At 48.3% G+C, this 18,980-nt stretch overlaps 1 protein-coding gene across 3 annotated transcripts in view; it reads left to right on the forward strand.

Annotated features, from left to right (window-relative positions):
• Positions 1 to 18,980, forward strand: part of ADARB1 (adenosine deaminase, RNA specific B1) — a 136,676-nt gene that overhangs the window by 61,646 nt on the left and 56,050 nt on the right. The window contains exon 1 of one of the 3 annotated variants that reach the window (XM_012810339.2): positions 9,164 to 9,306. The exons of the other annotated variants lie outside the window; for them this stretch is intronic. Within the exon in view, the coding sequence (XP_012665793.2) occupies positions 9,207 to 9,306 (100 nt within the window). The 5' untranslated portion in view covers positions 9,164 to 9,206. Of the gene's footprint in view, positions 1 to 9,163; positions 9,307 to 18,980 lie in introns of those variants that run through there. 3 annotated transcript variants of the gene reach the window in all.

Genomic DNA, 18,980 nt, shown 5'->3' on the forward strand with positions numbered 1-18,980 from the left:
GTGCTCTGTTGGGATGCCAGGGAGGGACCCGTGGGCCTGTGCCTCCGAGCCCTGCTGTCTGGTGGCCATGGCACGTGCAGTTCTGCCTGTTTTCTTGTTTCCTTATTCTATCTCCAGTCTTTTTCACTTTATTTAGTTTTTTAGAATTCGTTTAATTCATTCTTAAAATTCTTTTTTTCTATTTCACAATGATGACAGTAACTGTCTTATACAATTTCTTAATTGCAGTGAAAGTCACTCTTTTCTTGTGTGTGGTTTGATATGTACAGACAAAGTTGATATACCGCCACTACAGTTAAGATTGTGAATATTTTCTTTGCCTCTGAAGTTTTCCTTCTGTCTCCCTTCCTTTTGTTAAGAGATGGGCCTTTCTGTGTTGTCCAGGCTGCAGTGCAGTGGCACAGTCGTAGCTCCCTGCAGCTGGGATCAGAGGCATGGACCACCATGTCTGGCTAATTATTTTATCTTTCTTTAGAGGCAGGTCTTGCTGTGCTCCCCAGGCTGGTCTCAAACTCCTGGACTCAAGTGATCCTCCTGTCTCAGCCTCCAGGATTGTCACCACACCTGCCTGCTTATCCCTTTGTAGTAGTTCCCTTGCCCCAGGTGGTGTCCTGGTCCATCAGGGTCATAGAGTGACCTTGTCTGGGGTCGATGTCCTATACGTTGCCCATGCACTCCAGAACACTGAGCTATGAGGGTCGGACCAGCCCTGGCCGCCCTCTTGGCTATAGGGCTGCGCTCATCTGTGGTCCCTCAAGTGGATGTCCTCAGAACAGTAGGTGGGGCTGTGAGGCTGCTTCTGAGACAGGGAGGAGGCCCCAGCTTCTGAGACAGGGAGGAGGCCCCATGTTGCTGTTTGCCTGCATTCCCAGAGTGAGCCAGATACCAATTTCCTTTAAAAAGGTTTCTATTCATTGGCTTTATTTAAAGAGGCCCTGAGGCAGTGGTGTGGAATACATACAGCTGGTTTAATTCAGGGATTGATCTGATTTCTACATTAAACTTTATGAAATACTTTATAAACATAACTCTAACAAATTGAGTCTGTGGTGGGGCTTACTGTGTTGTGAATTAGAAGGTACAGTTTGTGTATCTTTTTCAATTGAAAGAAATTAACTTTGCTTGTATAGTTTGTGTAACATGATTTTGTGGTTCTGCTGCCTTAAGTTTAATATCCTAAACAGGTAATAACTAAGATCAGGGCAAAAAAAAAAAATTAGCGTCTACTGTCAAGCTCTAAATTGGTGGTAACAGATTATCAGTTTATATTTCAAAGGATTTTTATTTTGTTTTTGATAATCAGTTACAGTAAACATTATTTCTGACGGATGCCTATAAAACCTTTAAAGGCATATCTGTTTAAATAGTAGCTATCAACGTATACTTAAGTTTACTTTCAAATTTACTTTAAGAATGTTTTTTTAAATGCTCCCTCTGTCTGTAACTGGGCTTTAGTGCTCTCCCTGTTAGCTCTAGGCCTCACAGGTTTGAGTTTGACCTCTGCTGCCAGTACAGTGCCACCTGAGCCACCATGGACCACCTGAGCCGCCAGGGGCCACCTGAGCCACTGTGGGTCACCTGAGCCGCCAGGGGCCACCTGAGCCACTGTGGGTCACCTGAGCTACTGTGGGTCACCTCAGCCATTGTGGGCCACCTTAGCCACTGTGGGTCACTTTAGTCACCTGTGGGCCACCTTAGTCACCCATGTACCACTTGAGCTACTATGGGTCACCTTAGTTACCCATGGGCCACCTGAACCACTGAGGTCATTTCAGTCACCTGTGGGCCACCTTAGCTACCTATGTGCCACTGAGCTGCTGTGGGTCACCTTAGTTACCCATGGGCCACCTGAGCCACTGAGGTCATTTCAGTCACCTGTGGGCCACCTTAGCCACCTATGTGCCACTGAGCTGCTGTGGGTCACCTTAGTTACCCATGGGCCACCTGATCCACTGTGAGTCACTTCAGTCACCTGTAGGCCACCTTAGCCACCCATGTACCACTTGAGCCACGGTGGGCCACCTTAGCCACCTGTGTACCACCTGAGCCGCCCAGGGCCACCTGAGCCAGGCATGGGTCACTGTCTGTGGTTGCTGTCTCACTGTAAGTCATTTTATGCTGTTTGAGCTAATTAAAGGGCCCTCTGTTCAAGCTTCCCCACCCCTTTTCGGCCACAGCCGCCTTTTTGTTTATATTTCGAATCCAACATACTTGCTTTACTTATGTGAAAAATATAGTAGATTTTGATATTTTTTACCCAAAATTCCTTGGTAAAGTTATCTTAAAAGAATACAGAGCAGACTTAATTGAATTTATTATCTTGACCAAGTGGAGAAATGTTGCAAGTAGACTGAAAATTATTCTTACTGTGTGCTGGGTCCATCACCTGTGCTGTATAGATGAGGAATCCGAAGAACCCAGAAGGAAAGAACTTGCCCAAGACCCCTCGGCTAGTGGAAGATGGAGTGGGACTTTGGCCAGGGGGACACCTCTGGAGTCTGTGCTGATTATTGCTCTGTGGAAACCATGGCCATCCTGTACAGGTTGTAGACTGCACAACTTCATCCACAAAGACCAAGGCTTGAACAGCAGCATCACTGATGGTTGTAAAAGACATGGTAGTCTTGTCTAGGCTGCCCCTCATGTTGTCACTTCGTCTGCTCTAGTGAGTTTGGGCAGAGTTTAAATGAGCTGAAGTGTGTGTCATGATTGGCAGGTGGCATTCACTGGATAAACAACTGCTCACTCTGCCTCAGTGGCTGTTCCCTCCTGAGAGAGAGGGGAGGGGAGTGGCAGAGCTGGGCAAGCGGATGGCTGGTCCACGTGTTGAAGACCTGCCACAGGCCAGCCCTGTGCTGGGAGGGCCCCCAAATGTCCGAGCATCAGAAGGAAGAAAGTCCAGTTAATATAGTTGGTCCTGGGATACATGGAGCCCAGAGAAACACAGGGAAACACAGGAGAGCCGCCTTCCTGGTGGGATGGGCACACAGGCGCAGCGATGCAGCAAGGTCTCCTAACAAATGTACCAGTGTAGCTTTTGTATGTGGAGGTATGTGTGTACTTGACACATTTTTCTTTTTATAAATATACCTTTTATGAATTGTGACTGGCTTGATGTAAACACTTCTCGTCAGTTTTAGGGAATGGGTGCAATGGAGATAGAAATTATCCTTTCTCACTTCAAGGAAAGGGACCGTTATATTATCAGTTGGGAAATGTGGGATAGAGGTTGCCAAGACAGTTCTGATTCCAGCCAGTCCTGGACTCCCCCAGAGCTGTGTCCTGTGGGAGCTGGCAGGTGCAAAGGGCGCGGCAGCGTCCCAGGGGATGTGGCTGCTTGGGCCACCTCCATGCAGAGGTGTGGTGGGAACGGGGGTGAACTAGAGGACTGGAGAAACCAGGTCCAAGTGAAAATCCCAACACAGAGAAATCAGAGCTCGTGTGTCCAGCACTGGGGGCTGGCCCTAGTTCCTCCTCAGCATTTTTTTTTCAGGTTAATGTGAGGGTACAAACAACCAGGTCACAATATTAGAATTTGCTAGGTGGAGTCCCTCTTGTAGTTGTGTCCTGAGCCCAGAGGGTATGCCATACACCCCTACACTGTGCCTGTTAAGTGGGAGCACACCATCCCCTCTCCTCGACGTCTTTAAGTGCTTCATTTCTCAGAATTCAAACAGTTTCTTATCATCTCTCTTCTTCTTCTCTTTCTTTCTCTCTCTCTACTTCCCCTTACCCCTTCCTCCCCTCCCTTCCTATCCCCTCCCCTCCCCTGTCTCACTCTGTCACCCTGGGTAGAGTGCCCTGGTGTCAGTGGTGTCATCATAGCTGGAGGCAGTTTCAAACTCCTGGGCTCAAGAGGGACTGTAGGCTCTCTCCTGCAACGCTTGGCTGGTTTTTCTGTTTTTAGTGGGGATGGGGTCTCACTGTCGCTTAGGCTGGTCTTGAATTCCTGAGCTCAAGGGATCCTCCTGGAATACTGAGATTACTGGCGTGAGCCACCGCACCTGGCCTTTTTTTCTTTTTTAACCTGTGATTGGTTTGATCTGGACTGCGTGAGACCTGACAGCCATGACTGCATTAAGCACCTCCTCGTAGATGAGAGAGGCCTAGAAGTTCTGGCTTCATTTTTCAAATCGTCTCTTCCTTGGTTGAGTCCCTGTTAAGAGACCTCTGGGGCCTCACCTCAAGTCACCAATGCAGCCAGTCCCTGCACCAGCAGCCCTTCAGGGGGCATGGGCACCCGATGGCCAGCTCCCTGCCGCATCTGGAGCCAGGGCAGGCACGGTTAACAATAATACACCTCACTTGTCTGTGTCAAAAGTTAATAAATAAAACCTACAGAAATCTCCACCTATCATTGTTAAATAAAGTAAATGACTTTGTATTATAAAATTAGTCCTAGGAGATTTTCCTGTTTTGTATTAAAAATAATTGAAGAACATTTTTGTTTTCTTTCTTAGTCTTTGTGGTTTCTTGGTTTTGATTCCTGCGGGTTGCCTCTGAATTCCTGTGTAGACTCAGCACTCCCACCGGTGAGCTAAGCGCAGGCAACTTGTGATATAAAGCATGCTGCCTTGGGGGGGGGGGGAGCAGATGTCTTCCAAACACCCCTTTACCAAAATGGGTCTTCTTGTCCTCCCAGACCAGGCCTTCTGGGGCACAGTGAAAACTCAGCAGTGGGGGGAAGGGCCTCTGCAGCTCAGCTCAGCCAGGGGCTATGGGCTGCCATCCTCCCAGCATTGCTTGCACATGCTCAGCCCCCACATGGACCACGGACCTACCTGGCCCCCACTGCCTCTCAGGCTGCCCTGTCTCTGTTCCCGATCCTAGAATCCTGTGGCCTCTCTTACGAGCCCCGTGCAGCTCCTGCTTGGCCCCACTCTTCTTCTCTTTCTCCTATGGAGGGGCAGAAGGCCTCACAGTACAGCCCTCCTGCATTCACATTAGAGGCATGTTGGTGTGAAGTGTCAAAACAGTCCTCCCCCCATACCCCTGAGCCTCAGTCACAAGCTAGTCTGTGAGAAAGGAGACTCTGCTCCTCAAGGGGTCTGTCCTGGACATGGGGGTGGCCTTAGGACAGCTGCTTTCTAGGGCCACCTACTCCTTAGTCTTTACCCCTTCATGTCTTTAAGGGCCTGCCCCCTGGGTCCCAGGCCATGGCAGCCTCTAAGTGTATGACCTGCACAAAAGACAGGAGGCTGGATGATAGCTGCCCTTGGCTGGTTGCTTTTGCTTGTTGGTGTTGGGCTGGCTCTGAATGTTCTCAGTGCTAATTTACATCTCTGCAAGAAACACAGACAAAGGCTCACCCTGGAAGCTGGTGGGCACGAGGGCCTGGGTCCCCCTCGCTGCGACATCCTACAGAGCGTCGGGAGGTTGGCACAGGACCCAGTGGAGAGAGAAGGGATATGGTGAAGTTGCTGCCTGCTGCAGCTGCCCTGCTCACAGCATTCGGCTCAGGAAACCCCTGCACTGTTCTGGAGCCACATTGGTCAGGGGCTGGAAGCCATGCCGATTCCCAGTTGCTTAGCAGGCACAGTCAACACCTGGCACTGGTGTCGCACCCCTCTGGGGGCCCTTCTCTCCCCTCAGCTGTCTGGTCTGGCTCTCGGGCCTCTCGCCACCCACCCATCCTACCTGTGCCCCCTGTCCTTACAGACTCAGGCACGGAGGGAAGGCTGCAGAGCAGCTTCCCAGGTGTGCCCCAAGGTGTCATGTCCTGCTTGCTCTCTGCCCCCCTAGGTCTGTGGTCTGCACCAGGCCTATGTGGACACACAGGGCTGGGGGTTGGAGACAAGACAAGAAATGGGGGCCCCAGCTTGGGTCCAAATATTTAGGAGATTCAAATCAGTCAACACTCTGTTAATACGGTATATTTTAATTTCCTTTGACAAACACAACTCCAGGGTGGAAAAATATGTATAGATGTATGGTGTTTGTATGAATTAAAGTGAGCAAAATATGAAAGACAGTTGACTTTAACTGTAATGGGCGTATCTGGGTATTCTGTTGAGAGGCCAGTTGTGTTTGAATGAGTTACTGAATTAAGATATAATTTATAAATTAGTGCATATTTATCCCATAACGTCTGTTATGTTCAATTAAACAAATTTATGTTAATCACTAATTTTTTTATATTAAACACTTTCAAGTAATTCTCATCCAACTAGCCGTGGTGGCTTGGAACGGGCTTGCCCACGGCGTCCTGCAGCATGTTTTGTGTGGTGTTTACATTTCTGTTTTTTTGTTTTTGAGACAAAGTCTTACTACATCGCCCTCAGTAGAGTGCTGTGGAGTCACAGCTCATAGCAACCTCCAACTCTTGGGCTTAAACTATTCTCTTGCCTCATCCTCCTAAGTAGCTGGGACTACAGGTACCCACCACAACACCCGGCTATTTTTGTTGTTGTTGTTGTTGTTGTTGTTGTTGTTATTTAGCTGGCCCTGGCGGTGTTCAAACCCACCAGCCTTGGTGTATGTGTTTGGTGCCATAACCACTGTGCTACGGGCTCAGAGCCAATGTTTACATTTCTAAACAGTTGTTAATAAGTAAAGAAAAACAAAAGAATGCAATAAAGACATGTGGCCATGAAATCTAAAATACTTTACAAAAAAAGCCTGCTAACTCCTGATCTAAAAAATATAATACATTGGATGGCACCTGTGGCTCAAAGGAGTAGGGCACTGGCCCCATATGCCAGAGGTGGCGGGTTAAAACCCAGCCCCAGCCAAAAAACAAAACAAAACAAAAAACTGTAAAAAATAAATAAATGTAATAAGGTATTTAATTAAATTTGAAGCATATAAAATTTCAGCATATTTTTATCAAAAATTTGAATTTTAATAAAGCAAAAATTGTAATTTTTATTTTATCAGAGAATTAATATTTTAAAATTAAAATTTATAAAATATAAATTAAGGTCAAATGTTTAAATCAAAATTATTTAAATAAAGCTGAATTTTTAATTTACACCTTGAAAATATAGTTGTCATATTAATAATGTTACTAAAAAAGTAAATCTATTGGTTATTCTGGTGTCCAATGTCAGTCTGATTGGCAGCATAGAACATGGCCCCAGATACCATAATGTTCTGGTACCACAGTGGCCCATACCCTGTGCTGAGGGAAATGGGGGAGCTGGATGTGGTGTGTCCACGTGCCTTTCATGGGACACGCTTCTACTTGGCAGATGGCATCATTTTTCTGCCACTACCAGGAGGGTGGCTTGTGTGGGACGCTTGTCTGCACTGGCAGACACCCTTGTGGCTATTTTCTGACCCATGCCCAGGTCATGCCCAACCGTCCAGACCAGTAGTTCTCAACCTTCCTAATGCCACAATGTATTTTCATTGTTAAAAAGGGGTTGCGACCCACAGATTGAGAACCACTGATCCAGACTGTTGCTCTGGTGCTTGGAGCCTCACCTGTGTCCTCTCAGACTCCCCATCCTGGGAAACCCAGTGGGCCGCCCCTTGGCTGTTCAGATGGAGGCGTAGCAGGCAGGGAGGGCGCAGGAGTCAAGAGGGCCACTCCTACCCATCACACAGGGCTGGAGTGAAGGGTTAGGTGGAGAGAGTGACTGAGAGAGCTCGTGGGACTAGTGGAATATGTAAGGGAATGGGTTTGGCACTCTGAGTTCATGGGCATGGTGAAGACCTGGAAGGTTTGAGCCATTTGGGTGTGGTTTAGACCTGAAAACCTCCAAGGGCAACCTCTGTATGAGGAAGGTAAACTCTATTCAAAGTGGATGCTGAGGCAAATGAAGATGGTAAGAGTTCATGACACAGGGCTTACCCGGAGTTTGTCTGGACACAAGTTAGAGGTGACAAGAATCCCTTGGGGCAGGATTGTTGTGCTTTGTCGTGAGTATGGCACGTGGACCTTTGGGAGAATGTGTTAGAAAGTGGACATTGAGCACTGCTGGAAAAGATGCTTGGTACACAGGGTAGTGAGTGCGTCCTGGCAAGGGGCTGGCCAGTTAATTAACTTGTCTTCCCGTTTCCCTGTAAGCGCCTCTTCCCGTCACATCCACATCTTAATTGGACTCCTCTCAGGACAGCCCAGTTGCTGGACACTGCGATGCACTTGCCCCTTGTTTCAAGGACACAGGCCTGAGACTGGAGACGCTTCTTCCCGGGGCCTGTGTGTTTCTGGGCCAGAAGGAAGCAGACACTATGGCTCACGAAGAACCAGCGCCCAGTGCTACATTGCAATGGCAGAGGCCCCTGTGCTGCATGGTGTGTGTGTGCATGTGTGTAGGTGTGTGTGCATGGTGTGCATGTGTGAAGCTGGTGTGCCTACATGTGCGACGATTGTGCATGTATGGGTGGCGTGTGCATGCATGACGTGTGTGTGCATGTGTGTAGGTGTGTGTGCATGGTGTGCATGTGTGAAGCTGGTGTGCCTGCATGTGCAACGGTTGTGCATGTATTGGTGGCGTGTGCATGCATGACGTGTGTGTGCATGTGTGACATGCATGCAGCAGAAAAAATGTCAACAGAAATTATGTGTGTGATATATGTGCATGTGTGACGGTGTGCATGTATGTGTGGCATATGTGTGTGTGACATGCTTGTCTGTGGCATGTGTGTGATGTATGTGTGCATGTATGTGATTTGTGTGTGCATGTGTGGCGTGTGTGCATGTATGTGTGGTGTGTCACACATGCTGCGTGAGCCCTGCCTTTCCTGGACTGCTTTGTGTTGTGCTTGTTGGTTCACCAGGCTGGTGGGAAAAGCCCTGGTGTCTGCCCTGTCCCAGGCTTGGGCCCTTCACCCTGGCTTTGCATTGTTTTGACAATGGTGTTGACACTTGCTTTGTATTTCCATTTAAATAGGACTTCCGCGTTTACTTTGGGAGATTTATATTTCCCTAGAAAGATTCACAGGCGTCGCACTCCTCTCCTCTACTCACGGTGTTTGGTCTGTGGCTGTGTTGAAGGGCACTTCATGTGTCACTTTCAGGGTGGTGTGCTAGGAAGTCATTGATGGTGTTTGGGCTCCTTCAACCCAATTCTGCCTGACTCTGTGGTTTGATGAATGAGCCCAAGGTGGAGGGAGGAGGATTCGCCCCGCCTCGGCAAGGGGCTGGCTGCTGTCACAGCTGCCCTGCATGCTGCAGGACTCACTGTGTTGCTGCCCAAGTGGCTGAGGGACACAGGACGAGCGAGCGTGGGGCTGGCGGGGGCTGGCCTCAGCGTGTGTGCATGGCGTCGCTCCCCACTGGCACTCTGAATGTGGGCAACTTCCTGAGCGTCATGGGACGTCGGTATAAAAGGAGGCGCAAGAAACGCTCTGAGAGGAAAGGTAATTCATTCAGCTTCTATCCTGAAGTGTAAAGTGCTAGCTTCAGATGCAGCGAGAATTATTTTCCGGGACAAATGCTTTGTGAATTAATCTCGTTGGTGCCTTCCTGTTGCCCCTTATAAAGCTCCTCTCCCTTTTCTGTTGACATTTTATAGAATTTTAGATAAGAGCCCATAAGGAAAATCTAAAAGCATGTCTGTAAATATGTACAGAATCATTTTAGCACCAAAGTCTGCCTTTGGAAAAATATTCATGAAATCTTAGAAGTTTGTGGCTTTGAGCCAGAAAGGTTTTTCCTCCGGAGATGGAAGCTCTAAGTCATTCCCCCTTTGCTTTACTCTCTGTTGATGACTTTTCCAGCTAAACTACTCTTGATGCGGAGCAACCGTGGTGGAAATGTCTTCCTTTTAAAAGGGTGGAGTCTAAATTCCTTACCTTGAACACTTTAGGTTACCGTCAGTTTTTAATTCAACTTAATATTTTAAGACATTAAAATCTAGATTTTTTTTCCCTTAAAAGCAGATTCAGTTGTCCGTAATTATAAAAATTACCAACTACTGGCTTTTGGAGGTGAATTATTGCTTTAAAAGCTATTGGCTGTTTGTTTTCTTCATATGATGTGGACTAATTAATGGGTGATGCCTCAGTGGAAAGGTCCTCTTGCTTAGAGAACCTCTCAGCGTGCAGTCACAATGGGGCGCTCTTCCCTCTGCTGTGACCTCAGTATCTACCACCTGGCAGGGCTGGACACAGCCTTTCCCCGCCACAGGACCTCTGGGGTGCTCCATCCCAGGAGAGGGTTATCTCTTATGGAAATATAGTTGGCCACAGTTTTTTTGGTATAACTTTCTAAAAAGAGGAAGAATAAATAAATGTCAAAGTCATCGATGTTACAATAGTATTGTCTTGCTAAATATAACAGAGATGATTGTCCCAAAGGGGACTCTGCGTCTGAGCGTGGGGTGAGCACTGGGTCTGCCGAGGACGGTGCCCTCGGCTGCTTCCACGGACTGACCATGGCTGGAGAGCAGCCAGGCTGTGTGATTCACTGGACCCTCCCATCAGGAAGGGGCAGGATTGCCCTGTTTTTGTTTTCTCAGTTAAGTTTTTAAAAGCAAGATGTTCTTAAGACAAGTATTAGAAAGTTAAAAAAAAAAGAAAAGAAAAGAAAGGCGAAGGCAAAAACTATGGGGAATGTTGGTCAAATATCCTAAAGTTAGAATTACCATCACTTTTCCACAGACTATCCTACTAAACATTTAAGTTGGGAAAAATACTGAGAAGTACAAGAGTAATTGTGTTATTATTCTTCTGGAATTTTCTGTAATTCAAGCTTAAACTATCCTCTTTATGCATAATCTTACTTTGCACTGGGAAAGCCACTCTAACTCTGGTGCATTTTCCCAATGTAATGAGAAATTAAGAGTGTTAAAAGATGTAAAACTTGAGTCCGAGTATTAAATGACTGTGTTCCCTGGTTCTTCCTGTGCGAGTAGTGAGTCATTGTTACTAGGCAACATAACATTACATCTTGGTACCTACTCTTGGCATTTTGTAATATGTGTGTTATCTTTGAAACTAGTAAAAATGCCTTTAAAAATTATGGATATTATTAAGACTGGCTATCCTGTTTATACCAAAGTGGCTAAGTTTCATAATATGTAAAAAAGTCTTTTATATTGTATAATTTTAAGGTGCCACAAATTATGTATGTTGGATTTTTTTTTAAGACTGGTATAATGCAAGCCTTTTAAAATTTGGTTCGTTGTTGAAAACAGTGTAGTAGCAAGTTACTTGTTTTAGTTGGCTTTAGTAGCAATACAGTTTGAATGATTTTTCATCACTCTGGATTTATTTGTGCAGTTGCTCCCTTCCACAGGGCAAGTAATTGACCATTGGCTGTGAATGAGACTCAGATAGATTACCTTAATTATCAGAAAAATATGGTTGGAAGAGAATAATGTTCAATTTAAATACTGACCAGGGCCTCCATCAAGCATGCATTGCTGCTCTGGCAGATGCTGGCTGAGTCCTGAGGAGGCCTGCAAGCCTCAGGGCGGGCTGCTGGGCCTTCACTGTGCTCGACACTGCCACTGAGTGGACAGCGGGGCTGGGGTGTGAGCTGGGTGAATCGCAGACGCACTCCTCTGCTTGGCACCCCTGTTGTGTGGGTTTCCAGATGAAGGGCTTTCTCAGTGTTTTGTCCCATGTGTGATAACCCTAACCCTTCTCTGTGCTTGGTCACTGTGCACTCCTGCAAAGACCACTGTCACCTGGGTGACAACTCTGAATTGCACTTCTGTCTGAGCTGGGCTCCCTGTGTTTCCAGGATGGAAAGGTGAATGGGTGTGGGGATCTTTATAGAGTGGGAACTCTAGATCTGGAGAGGTGTACTCTCTCTGAATACTCCTGGAAGGCAGTCCCGGAGACTCAGAGTTGTCCACACTTCACAGAATGAGCAGACCCAGCTAGGCCACCTTCTGATGCAGGCAGCACCAGAGGGGGCAGGCAGCTGTCATGCCAGCCTCCTTCTCTTGTCTTAGCTGCAACCCTCACCTTGAAAAGCTAGCAGCTCTTTATGAGATACAGAGCATGGTGAAAGCCGGAGGTGGGATGGTATTCATCTCTGTCTGCCTAACCTGTCCCTCATTCATTCATCCACCCATCCATCTACCACTTGTCTCTTATCCACCCATCCACCCTCTACCCATTTACCCACCCACTCACCATCCATTCTTCTCTCCCTTTACTCTCCCACCCGTTAATCTCTTCATCCAGCAAGGACCCCGTAGAATCTTCTGTGCTGGCACCAGGGATCTCGGCATGCACAGGGCAGGAGTGGGAACAGGGGGCAATAAAGAGGCAGCCCCATGTTTGGGTGATCCTAGTGTCACTTGCTGCTCTCTGTTCAGGGACAGGGTAGCAGGATAAAAACACTCATTTGGGGTGAAGGTGGGTGGTAATGGGGAGGCCCTGCAGGCTGCCTGGTGCTCTGTCTGCATGGAGTGTCTGACTTACTCGTGCCTCGATTCTTTTGGTGGGGAGCTCCCTTGTCCATTGTTATCTTAGCCACTGGCTTCATCGTTTTGGGGTTCTTCTGGTCACAGTTCTCCAAAGCCCATCTGAAGGTTTTGGGGCAGAATGCAGCAGGGTGGGGTATAGGAGCCTGCAGGGGCCCATCTGGACATTTGCTAAGGGCCTTATAAATTACATACTGTAATGTTAGTAGTGTAATGGTGATGGCAGGATGGAGTAGTGTTTAGGGACCCTTGGTCCCCTTGCACCAATGCCGTCACTTTGTGGCAGCTCATGGGGATTTGGGAAGGGATCTGTCAAGGTCACTTTGTGGCAGCCTCACGGTCAGGACTCAGGTGCCATCCCTGCCTTCCCTCTTGCCTACAAAGTCCCCTGAGCTGCAGCATCTCAGCATGCCCATGTCCATGGGCTGAGCCCTCTGCTTAGCAGTTTATTCTGCCTGTATCCAGGCTGGCTGCCTGGTCCCTCTGAGACCTGGCTTTGTGGTGAAATATGCAGGGCACTGGTGTATCACTGGGAAGTGTGTGGTCCTTTGGTTCCTGGTGGGTGCAGGTTGAGACCTCAGAGATAAGCTGTGGTGGGTCAGGGTGTGGCTTGTGTCCCCTGGTGGTCTGCTGTCTTCCTAGATGCATGTAGAGTTCTGTGTCGACCACAAGGTGTATTTGTGTGCACAGGAGCAAAGCTTGGAGTGAAACTTGATTTTCTCTGTTGTGGGAAGCCATGTATGTTCATTGTAAGAATTAGGAAATATGGGTACAAAATAAATAAAACAAAAATGATGATCCTTTAGCTACATCTTTGAATATGAGCAGAGCCATAATAAATTTCTTCCAGTTCCTAGTACTGGAATTAGAGTTGGAAGTTTAGTGTTTAAGGCTTTGTATTTGGTGTTGCTGTGGCTGGGACCCCAGTCGGACCTGACTTCTGCCCTGGAGGGAGACATGAGAACAGGAGAGGCTGGCCAAGGCCCCTCAGCCCCGTTCCTGGTGCCCAGGCTCCTCTGTGCCTCCTGCCTCCCCAGCTCTCCCCACACCAGCCTCTTCTGGCTCGGGGCAGCAAGGTGGAGAGTGAGCCTCTCCCTGTGGGGTCCTGGCTGTGCTGGCTTCTGGGTGCCGCTGGGTTCTGCTCAGCAGGATGGGAGCCCACTCCTTGGACCTCCGCCAGCCTCAGCCTTCTGCATTCTCTCTGTTGGTTTGACAGCTGACATCTTTCTTTGCATTTATTCTTTTGTGAGTCTTGCTCGTACTTGTCTACCATTTTTAGACTGGGTGTTTGTCTTCACGCTACAGATTGTGGTTGGCTGCTGAAGGACTGGCCTGAGAAACATGGCTCTGACCTCGGGCAGTCACCAGGTCTGCTCCTTCCAGGCTCGTCCTACCAGGTGCTGCCTCTGCCCAGGGTAGGCACTCTGGAGTCCCGTAGGCAGGAGTGGCACGTGTGTCACTGTGAGTGGACTTGGGCTGAGAAGCGTCTGGAGACAGCAGTGGCACGGCAAAGCTGTCACGGTGTGCAGCCTCCATGTTTCCACAGGTCCCTGGCCGGTAGCAGCTGAACTGGGGCGTTTAGAGAGGAGCCCCTCTCCTGACCCCCCAAAGGGAGTTGTCTGCTTCATCTTGCTGCTCTCTGCGGCTGCGTCATCTCGTTTCTTCCAGACCTAGAGCGCTGCCCACATTTTCGACTCCAGGCCTCACTCCTGTATCCTTGCCTGACATGCTTCACTGTGATGAGTTTGGTTGGAAAAACGTTCCCAGTTGTTTAGTTCTATTTGTTAATCATTATCTCCATGCTAAGTATAGATAATTAGTTAAACATAGCAGAATATTCTAGGTTTTATATGTCAAGAATTCTCATTTACTAAAAATCTTTCTGGATATGACTAACTTACATCATGGATTTTTGTTGTGAAAAAGAATATTATTTGCTAGTTAATCCTTTGGTTAATGGTAAATGTTCTGCCTAGAGAAAATACGATGAATTTAGTTTTTACTCTTTCGTGTTAGTTTCTACAAACTGAACTCTGTGGTTTATTTCCCCATTTTCTGTTGTGGTCAGTATGTTCTTTAGTGTAACAACTTACCACGTGGAGGGTGTGCAGCTAGAGGTTGGTAGTTAGAGAACAAGTTCAGGCATGACTTTGAAAATGTATTTCTGTAAGAATTGTTTTAATTCTCCTGAGAGAATAAACAGCCAAGGTTTTAAAGATCTGCTTTATAGGATTTATATTGCAAATAACTTGGCGGGATTAATTGGCCTGCATTTGTGTGCTGTGGTCAGCGCAGCAAGTGTTCCCATCAGTTTCAGTTTTTGTGGTGCAGAGTGAAGTGAGGGACCCAGTTTACCACAGATAGCCACCCCTGACAGGGGCATGGAGCCTGCCCATGCTGGCCCCTCCTGGCTGTGGTAGTGACAGCAGCTGCCTGTTGTGAGCCCTAGAGCGATGTGGTGGTGCATTAGGACTTACCCAGCTGGGGAACTGCCTGCTAGGGAGATGTGAGTGTTGTGCACGTCACACCTGGGCTCCAGAGCCCTGCCAAGGTCACCCGGCAAGGAACTGAGGCAGGCTTGGCCTGGACCCTCGTCCAGGATGCCCGGCTCACTCTGCCACTGTCACCTGCAGACGGGCTTAGGCTTCTGGTAGAGAGTGACCACAGCAGGATGTTCTTGTCCCTCAGAAGAGGAGAGTGATCACAGCTGCACTAGGCAGACCTTTCGTATCAGCAGTGAACAGTTCAAAGCCATTTCCTTTACAGATGCTTCTTATTTAAGGTTTTAAGAGGTAAGTTAGTAACTATCAAGTTTAGACATGTTTGAGAGAAAGTGGATACAGCCAGTATGCTTGAACTACTGTTAGTTAGACGTGAGTGGTTAGTCCAGGATACCCAGCCTGGCGTCCACTCTGGGAAGCACCTGCTAAGTGCTGTGACACAGAGGCTGAACTGGTGTCCAGAGCAGAACTTCTAACCTGGCAGAAAGGCAGGCCAGTGGGCCAGAGGGGAGCCAGCTGGGGGAGCACTGGCTCTATGGGAAGAGCAAGAGCCCCTGGCAGGAGGCATGGGCCCCAGACCCTCAGGCCAGCAGCACCCACAGTGCCTCCCACAGCAACAAGCCCTGTGCAGAACCCACCTCAGGGACGACCCATGCGCTCCCTGAAAGAGGCCCCAGGTCTGTGGGTTTCCCTACTTCCCTCTCTCTGTGAAGGAAGCCACATGTATAGACGGCGCCTTTCTGGGGCTGCTCGGGGAAAACCCGAGCACCAGGTGCTCCTGAGTGGAAATGAGCAGGGGAGACTCCTAGGACATTTGGGACTCTGCTCTTTGCCAACACTTGTCTCAGCTACCTTGGTTGGTATTGGGGCTGCTGGCCCTGCTGCAGGCTGGGGGACTCAGAACATAGTATATCTCCTGCTAGCTAGCTGACCCTACCCCAGCACAGCTGCCCTTAGCTGTCGGTGGTCTCTTCTGAAGGCTGAACACCTCCCTGTCTACTGATGGCCGGGTGGTGATGGTGGCCAGTCTGCTTGTGGACATTTCTGTCCACTGATGTCCAGGGGTTAATGATGGCTAGTCTGCGTCTGGACATCTCTGTCTACTGATGTCCGGGTGGTGATGGTGGCCAGTCTGCATCTGGACATCTCTGTCTACTGATGTCCAGGTGGTGATGGTGGCTGGTCTGCATCTGGACATCTCTATCTAATGATGTCTAGGTGGTGATGGTAGCCAGTCTGCATGTGGACATCTCTGTCTACTGATGTCTATGGGTTAATGATGGCTAGTCTGTGTCTGGACATCTCTGTCTACTGATGTCCGGGTGGTGATGGTGGCTAGTCTGCGTCTGGACATCTCTGTCTACTGATGTCCGGGTGGTGATGGTGGCCGGTCTGCATCTGGACATCACTGTCCACTGATGTCCAGGGGGTAATGATGGCCAGTCTGCATCTGAACATCTCTGTCTACTGATGTCCAGGTGGTGATGATGGCCAGTCTGCATCTGGACATCTCTGTCTACTGATGGCCAGGTGGTGATGATGGCCAGTCTGTGTCTGGGCATCTCTGTCTACTGATGTCCAGGTGGTGATGGTGGCTGGTCTGCGTCTGGACATCTCTGTCTACTGATGTCCGGGTGGTGATGGTGGCCGGTCTGTGTCTGGGCATCAGTGTCTACTGATGTCTGAGTGGTGATGGTGGCTGGTCTGCATCTGAACATCTCTGTCTACTGATGTCCAGGTGGTGATGATGGCCAGTCTGCGTCTGGACATCTCTGTCTATTGATGGCCGGGTGGTGATGGTGGCCAGTCTGCATCTGGACATCTCTGTCTACTGATGGCCAGGTGGTGATGGTGGCCAGTCTGCGTCTGGACATCTCTGTCTACTGATGTCCGGGTGGTGATGGTGACTGGTCTGCGTCTGGACATCTCTCTCTACTGATGTCCGGGTGGTGATGGTGGCTGGTCTGTGTCTGGACATCTCTGTCTATGGATGTCCAGGTGGTGATGATGGCTGGTCTGTGTCTGGACACATTACTGACCTTTTTGACTTCAGCAAAAATGACAAATTACAATAATTAAAATGTTCATTTTTTTTCTGTCTGATAAAGAACAGTGTGTCCTTTTTTTTTTTTTTTTTTTTTTTGAGACAGTTTGACTCTGTGGCCCTGGGTAGAGTGCTATGGTGTCATAGCTCTCAGCAACCTCAAATTCCTGGGCTCAGGCAATCCTTCTGTCTCAGCCTCTGAGTAGGTGGGGCTATAGGCATGTGTCACGATGCCTGCCTAAGTTTTCTATTTTTTTGGTAGAGACAGGGTCTTGCTCTTGCTCAGATTCGTTGCAAACTCCTGAACTTAAGCAGTTTACCTGCCTCACCTCCCAGAGTGCTGGGGTTACAGGCGTGAGTCTCTACACCTGGCCATGGGGCCTATTTTGAAGAGTAGTCAGCGTGAAAGTAAGCAGAAGCTGGAAAAGCCTCTGTCACAATGTCCCATCCCAAATGTGGTGAGTTCACAGGGATTTTGTGGAACTCAGAGGCCTATGGTTCATTTTCAGGAAACAACTGTAGCAGCCCCAGAGGTTGCTGGGGAAGGTGCTAGTGAGCCACAGTGCTTGTCCACAGGGCCTGCAGCCTCACATGAAGCCACACTGTGGGAGGCCATCAGGGAAAAGTTCCGCCTAGCCCTCCTGATCAAGGTGGGGCGGCCCTGGGTGAAGCAGGAAAGGCTCTGGTGAGAAAGGCAGGACACGAGTGGTGCCCAGGGCTGTAAACACTGGTGTGGTTGGAGCAGAGGCTGCCCAGGCTGCTACAGCGAGAGGGGTGCTCAAGGCCAGGCACAGGCAGAGGCTGCGCACCAGCTGACGGCACAGGGCAGAGGTGGGTGGGCTGGTTGCCTGAGCTAACTTGGGAGGAAAACAGCAATCTGGTTTGGGGGTGAAACGAGATTCAGGTGGGCGTGGTAACCAGCTTAAATGCCTGCTGCATACAGGGGACATGGCAGTGGAAGGTGGTGGTTATTTACCCACACGTGCATTGGCACGGTTGATACCCGGGCTGCCGGTGATTGCCTCCTCCTGGAGCACCCAGGACTTGCCCCGGCCACTCCTTTCCTAGCCTCCCTGGAGCTACCCTGCTGGGTTAGCCTGCAACTGCCCTAACACACAGATCTTCCAGATGCTTCCTCTTTAGTAAGGCAGAGGAGCTGGACCCACAGCTTGCTCCAAGTCACCAGCTCTTCCTCATGTTCTCTAGCCCTCCACGGTAGTCTCTGTCCTCGCCAGGTGTCAGCGACCTGTGCCACCACCCTGCACTGGCTGCCCTCACTTCTCTCTGTAAGTTGTCCTTGCTGTGTGTCCTCTGCCACCACCATCCCCCCTGCCGTGGGTTCCTCTGCTCCTCAGTGCCTCCCACCTGGTGGTCCTGTGCTTACTTTCACATCCCATTCTGCACTGCACTGCCAGAAACATGTTTGCTGTGTCCTGTGCAAATCCTCTTTGTTGTGTGTACACAGAATGCCATATCTTATTCACTGTGCACGGAATTCTAAAGGTTAACCGCATACCAGATTGAAGGGATGATTTTCTTAAAAAAAAAATTATTTTGCTGAAAATATCTATTAAATATTTTGGACCACTTTAGTGATTTGTTTTGATTAGATAATACTGAAAACAAAATACAAATCATGAATTGAATTCTGTAAACAGGTGTGATTTGCCTGTTGAATTTCAGATTGTTTTCTTTCAAATGTTGTGAGAGGTTTGTCCTTTAATTACCTTTGTTAAGTAAACAAGTCAACATTCAGGACTTTTTTTCCTAAAGCTACACAATTAATGTAGCCTTCGACACATTGTTGTAGTAAAGAAGCAATATGAGTAATCTCTTCTTTAGTAACACTTCTCCTTTTCGGATTTTCAGTTTACAGCTATTAAAAATAGAATCTGAAACAGTCATAAAGAATGTACAGAACTTTTCCAAAAACCATCCTTTTTTGAAGAGCCAGTTTTTTAGTAGTTTTAATCAAGATCACCATTTGTCTTAAACAGTTTTTAATCTGTACATTTTTAGTCGACTCCTAAAGATAGTATTTTTCACCAGCACAACAGAGAGTGTTTCAGTTCTGGTTCCTCTTTCGTGTATATAAGTCATGTTCTTTAT

This window comes from Otolemur garnettii, unplaced genomic scaffold, assembly GCF_000181295.1.
Source record: "Otolemur garnettii isolate 467f Iridium unplaced genomic scaffold, OtoGar3 scaffold00128, whole genome shotgun sequence".
Classification (NCBI taxonomy): Eukaryota; Metazoa; Chordata; class Mammalia; order Primates; family Galagidae; genus Otolemur; species Otolemur garnettii.